The following is a 6,121-nucleotide window of genomic DNA, read 5'->3' on the forward strand; positions in this document are numbered from 1 at the left end:
TCTTCTCAAAATAATCTCCTTTTGTGTTCCTAGAAAGTCATATGTTTGGCTCGACATGAGGTTGAGTAAATGTTGATGAGTACATTTTAATTTTGGGGTGAACTATCCCCTTTAGGCTTTTCACTGAAACATACATTATATTGTGATGCAGATCTAAACGCTAAGATGGACAGATGGGGAACACATGAAAGCATAACATACATATACAGCGAGATGGAAATTTTAAGTAGATAAAAGAGTGTATCCCGAAATCCCAAAAGGCAAGTTGGCGATGGACAAAATAAAATATTCCTACCAAAGCAAACAATACCAAATGCCATTTCGTACACTCTCAGCATGAAGACTTTTAATTTTCCACCATAAAATGTGAAACCTCTGGGATCTCTTCATGAGGTGCAGACAGACAGCATTGAAGTCTAATTCAAGATCTGACTGATGCATACCCACAATTACCCAGCTGTTAGAAACAGGGGCAAACTTCAACATTTGGTATCATTTAGAGCCCAGGCGATGTCACTGATGCACAACCGATCCACAGACACAAATCCAACAAGATCTCAAAGGATATTACTGCGCAGCAATGCTTGAATCCAACTCTTTGCGTTAACCTATAATTATAAGACTTGAGCAAATGCTTGTTTTGATAAAACGGTCGGAATGAACTACAGGTTGCCTTGACTTTACTGCCTTGAAATCCTCTGATGTTGGTGATCCGAGCCAAGTTGTGGAGGAATCGCATGCCTTTTGCGTGGTGCTTTGGCAGTGTCCGTGGAGTGGGCTCTGCTTTAGATTACCTTTGGGTTTTGAGCTATGAAAATGCAATTGCCACTTCAGCATAAGTTAAATCAGGTGGGATGTGAGTAATGAAGTCAGAGGCTACCGCTGCTTTGACACCCTTCAAGAAAGGTAGAAGCATTCAGGAAAAGACTCATTTTCTCACATGTAATTGCCAGTTTCAAGATATATAATGTGCTTTTTTCCAGTACTGTGATGGTATCATTCTTGCTTTCTTCCATCCAAACAGTGTTACCAGTTTCTGTCAAAATAAAAGACACTCTAGTTATTGTAAATACTGTAAAATCATTTAAAAAAAAATGTTTACATTTCCTGAAGAAATTATGAGTGCAAAACTTACCTCTATGATGCTAAAGCATCTGCCAGGGCTTTGCAATGCGGTAGCAATGGTGTTCTGAGTGGTTTTCAGCACTTTGCAATGCGGTTGCTTACTGGCCCAAGGCAAAAAAAAGCCCACCTTAAAGTCTCAATGGAGGTATTTATACATTTCATCGGGCATCTATCTAGACCTGGACCAAGTGTAAATGCCCTCCAAGGTTCATTTGAGATGCAATACAAGATGCAACTCAGTCAAGCATATGGTTGTTTAGGCCACATATGTAAAATGTACTCCTCCCAAATGGAAATACATTAAAATGCAGACATTTGGAAGCCCCGTAATCTACATAAGCGAGCAATTATGAATGAGATATATGGATGAAGCAACTGCAAGACTCATACATTACAGCTACAAAAAATGTATTTTCCCAAACAGTGCAACATTTTTGACCAGTCAGGTCTTGATTAGGCACAATGATTAGCATCATCATGGAAGTAAATTTTTATATCTGTATATAGCTATGTGTAGATGGAATAAGGATACCTTGTTGAATGAAATCCGGTCAATTAGGTTACATGAAGTGAATAAGTGAAAATAAGTCAATATTCTGATCACTCCTTCAATGCACAATTGGAAAACAACACAGATTTTTCAGTACATTATGCTTGCATGGAGATTCCTCAGAGAAAACTGTTTTGGAGGGAAAAGAAGAGCGTGTTGGAGAAGGATTTCCATCTGAAGACGGATGACTGTGTGTTTGGTGTGTTGATGTGTGGGGTGTGAGTGAGTCAACTGGCCCTTCCATGCGCTTGAGGCTGCAGGACATTTCATCCAGAATGGTGCAAGACTTGCTGAAACAATCAAGGAAGGAGCCAAGTGCATGTTTGACCGGCCCTTTGCCCCACTGCCCAAATAAAGATTACAGATATAAATGCAGATGGTTTGAATTTGCAGTGAAAGAAATGTGTTGGTCGGCTCAGAGATGATGAAAGGGCTTCCTCAACAGGAAGTAGGGTAATTAAAACCCATGAGGCCGAGCGGCCCTGAGCTACCGGAGGAAAACCTCTCCTGTTTCGGCCTGATCTCCGTGCTCGTGTAATACTGAAGCAATATTATTCGGCTGCCAGCTAAACTTGACATACAGACATCACATGTGCTGGAAATCAGAGGGAACGACAGCTTTTTTTTCACACAAATTTGACAGTTTGATAGATGGTGACCATTTGTTTTTTGTGAAATATTATCTTAAGTGTCTCATATTGTATCCAGTTGTTGGTGGTGCTGTAACTCAGCAGATGTTCGGTAATAACCACCCCGTACAGGCCAGCCTCTGGTTAGTACTGGCTAATGGTTAATGGTTAGAGAGTCGGACTTGTAACCCAAAGGTTGCGGGTTCGAGTCGCAGGTCTGGCAGGAATTGCGGTGGGGGGAGTGAATAACCAGCACTCTCTTCCACCCTCAATACCACGACTGAGATGAGGCACCGAACCCCCAACTGCTCCAATATGGCTGCCCACTGCTCCGTGTGTGTGTGTGTGTGTGTGTGTGTGTGTGCGTGCGTGCGTGCGTGCACTTGGATGGGTTAAATGCAGAGCACAAATTCTGAGTATCAGTCACCATACTTGGCCACACGTCATTTCACTCACTCACCAAGTCAAATGAATATGTTACCAACTGCAGCATCATTCAAGGTTATGTACATAAATTTGAGGAATTATATCCTGCTGAAACAAACAAACACTTAAGCCAACTTAATATGGTAGGCTGGTGTTCAACTGGTTTAGCTGGTCAGCCATCTGGTCTCCCAGCCTGCCCAGCTGACAAGTGACTAAAACACCTGAAAAACCATCAAAGTAGACTAGGTTGACAGAAATGAGCAGATTATAGTCTGGTTTTATCTTTTTGTTTGCTTGATTGATTAATTGATTGATGTTTTGTTTTTTTCAGCAGGGAAAAGAAATGTTCCAGGTTCAATACAAGATAAACTAGGCCTAACTGTAACATGATGTCTACGTCTCTGAAGATAATTGCGACTATAACAGTTACACAAAATCGTGTCTTCTTATAAAGGAAAAGTAAAAAACAAATGTTTAAATAAACATAAAATAACAAAATCGTTTACTAACCTGTATTTTTCAAGTCCTGTCATGACTCATAATAACATGTGAAGTCGATAAACGCGGTAACTTTCACACAACACGCGGAAGGATACAAAACAGGAGCGTCATTAAACGCGAGTACTATCCGCCCTGAAAACTAGTTCCGCAGCTACAGTGACGATTTCGACAACTTTACAGATCACATAATACCAATTTTCTATTCAAGAATTAATATAAATGCTTAAACAAAAAATGCAACCACTTTTCTCCCTTTAATCTCATCAGAGCTTTGCTGAGGGATGAGTCGAATATCTGTGGTAATCGACGAGATGAGTTTTTTCAGCTTGAAATTCGTCGTCTTGCAGTATGTCACGTGATTAAAGACAAAAGAAACCTCACAAGCTTTATGAAAAAATATATTTTATTAATAAGAGGCAATAAATGTTGTTCAGTTCAAATATATGAAAATTCCAGACAGGGCTTGAGATACCTGAGACCTAAACATGTGCCTATTTTGTGTGATGGCTTAGAAACAATAATTATATTTAAATATTATGTATATATTTTTGTGTCAGTATATATCAGCTGCAGAACGAGGCTAATTTAAATAGCTCAGCTTTATTAACTTCTCCACTAGGTGGGGCTGTGTGCTTAAATAGAATTCTTCTCAAGCCAATTCTAAAGAAATTACATTCTTTCATGCTTACCTTTTTTTTCTCCTGTGGAGATTTACACACATTAACCATAATACTAAGGTTAAATATCATACTCTTAGATAAAACACAAAATTATATCACTGTTTCTAGCAAAAATAATTTATACAACACAAAATTTGAAAGGTTTATGCAACAAGAATTGAACCTTAAATAAAGAGTATCATCATCCAACCCTGACAATTTGTAGAGAAACAGTGGCACAGTGTTTTTCTAGACCGTCATGTCACTTACAGACAGTAAGTATAATGGCAATAGTAAGGGAAGTACACAGGAGAATTACAGGACCAAGTCAATGTCCTGAAGGCAAATTCTGCTCAATAACTGCTGAAGGAAATTCTTTTGTGAGACAGTCTTTCACAAAGAGAAAGGTCACCACTTTAGCAGTTTTGCATATGATTATTAGAGTCACTGATTAGCGCGGGTTCATTTGCCCAGCCGCTTGGCCACGTCCTGATAGGCCAGTTCAAGCTCTCTGTCTGCCGCACAGGTGTTAGTGAATTCATCCCGGGCATAGGCGCTCTGCAGGTACCTCCAAACCCCACTGAACTCTGATGGGATCTCAAAGTTACGGTATTTCTTCGAAACCACCTGAATGTGGGAAGAAAAAAATGATGAAATGAAACAACTGACACTGCTAGTTTATGATCCAAACAAATCATCCTATAAGGATTTTAATAAATGTCAAGCTGGGGCAAGTTGTCACATGTATATTATATGTTGCAATTCATCAATTGCAAATTGCTATTCATGAAACAGCAAAAATGTAAAAGCCATTGTAACCTTCATTTTTGTAGTGCTTTATACAATAGAGATCGTTTCAAAACAGATACTGCAATTTGTAATATATATTTGCATGCTACTTTTAGATTTTTGCTGTTTCGTGAATTGTTTTATCGTTTTAATTTAGCCATTAATTAGGATTTAATACATTTTAAATGAAGATATGATGTGGTAAATGATTTTTTCTTTGACTTTAGATAGTATTTCATTTTTCAAGGTATTTTTCTCAAATCAATGTCAATAAACTGCAGGATCCCATTGTGGCAACTAACCCCATATATTAAGTGTGACAACATGACCTGCTGGGCTTTTTTCCTGGTCAAAAACGGTGGGAATGTTCAAAAGACTTCAAAGTGTGTATCTGTGCAGAAATTGACTTTAAAGGTGACATATCATGAAAATCTGATTTTTCCAGGTTTTAAGTGCTATAATCAGGTCCCCCCTGTGCATCTACCAACCAAGGAAACGTGAAAAAGATTAACCCAGTAACTTTGTTTTGGGAAGCCTTTTTCTGCAAGCGTCTGAGAAAACGAGCGCCTGATTTCGCTCCCTTGGTGACGTGGCAAAGGGATCTCATTATAATATTACCGCCCCTTAATCTGTAACATTTCCACCCACGGCGCCTTCATTTTTAATTTCGCAAGCGATAACGGTGTACCAGCTCTAATGCCATGGCGAAAGTTTGAGCAAAACATGCTAACCCTTACGAAAAAAAAGTTTATTCAAGTGTGCTATTACTATACTTCTTTTAAACTAAAAAATAGGAAAGTATACTTTTAGTCTACTTTTTATGTACTTCTCAGAAATTGGCTTTATGTACATCTCAGAAATATACTTAAAATGGCATTTAAGTATACTTGACTTAGAAAAAGTCTAAATATATTTTAGCTATAATTGTGCTCCTAGAATCTGTGTTTTCATTGTTATACTGTAGGGGGCACTAGTACACATCTTCTGTACAGAATTTCCAAAAAACACAAGTGAAGAAGAAACCGAAACAACAGATGCTTCCACATGTATTCTAACACGATCATCAGACATAAAACAGCATCAAAACCGTGTAATAAAATGTTGAAGAGGTAATAATGACTGTCAAGCTTTGGGGTGTTGATCAACTTTATCTACGTTTTGATTTTTGATTATAATCCAATTCATAGTCTTTTTTCAGCTTTTTGTTCAAAATGTTGTTTATTTCTTTATTTTTTATTTATGAAACTTATCCACATTCAAGTGTTTAAAAAAGAATGCATGAAGCTAGAATAAAATGTTTTTGTTTACAAGCAGATACCCTGTTCTTTTGATGTTTTGTATGTTCAGATATTCATGTAACAAAATATATACAAATTAATACCTAAATAGGGACATAGTAGTATACTTAAAGTATGATGTAAAGTTCACTTAAAGAAAACTTA

The 6,121-nt window shown here is 37.8% G+C and overlaps 1 protein-coding gene across 1 annotated transcript in view; it reads right to left on the minus strand.

Annotated features, from left to right (window-relative positions):
* Positions 1 to 3,622: 3,622 nt before the first annotated feature.
* The window catches only part of LOC107693078 (chloride intracellular channel protein 5-like), a 13,013-nt gene continuing 10,514 nt past the window's right edge, over positions 3,623 to 6,121 (minus strand). Inside the window, exon 6 of the mRNA XM_016492326.1 lies at positions 3,623 to 4,517. Within this exon, the coding sequence (XP_016347812.1) occupies positions 4,353 to 4,517 (165 nt within the window). The 3' untranslated portion in view covers positions 3,623 to 4,352. The remainder of the gene's footprint in view (positions 4,518 to 6,121) is intronic.

The sequence above is a fragment of the Sinocyclocheilus anshuiensis genome, unplaced genomic scaffold (assembly GCF_001515605.1).
Source record: "Sinocyclocheilus anshuiensis isolate Anshui unplaced genomic scaffold, SAMN03320099.WGS_v1.1 scaffold261, whole genome shotgun sequence".
In the NCBI taxonomy this organism is placed as follows: Eukaryota; Metazoa; Chordata; class Actinopteri; order Cypriniformes; family Cyprinidae; genus Sinocyclocheilus; species Sinocyclocheilus anshuiensis.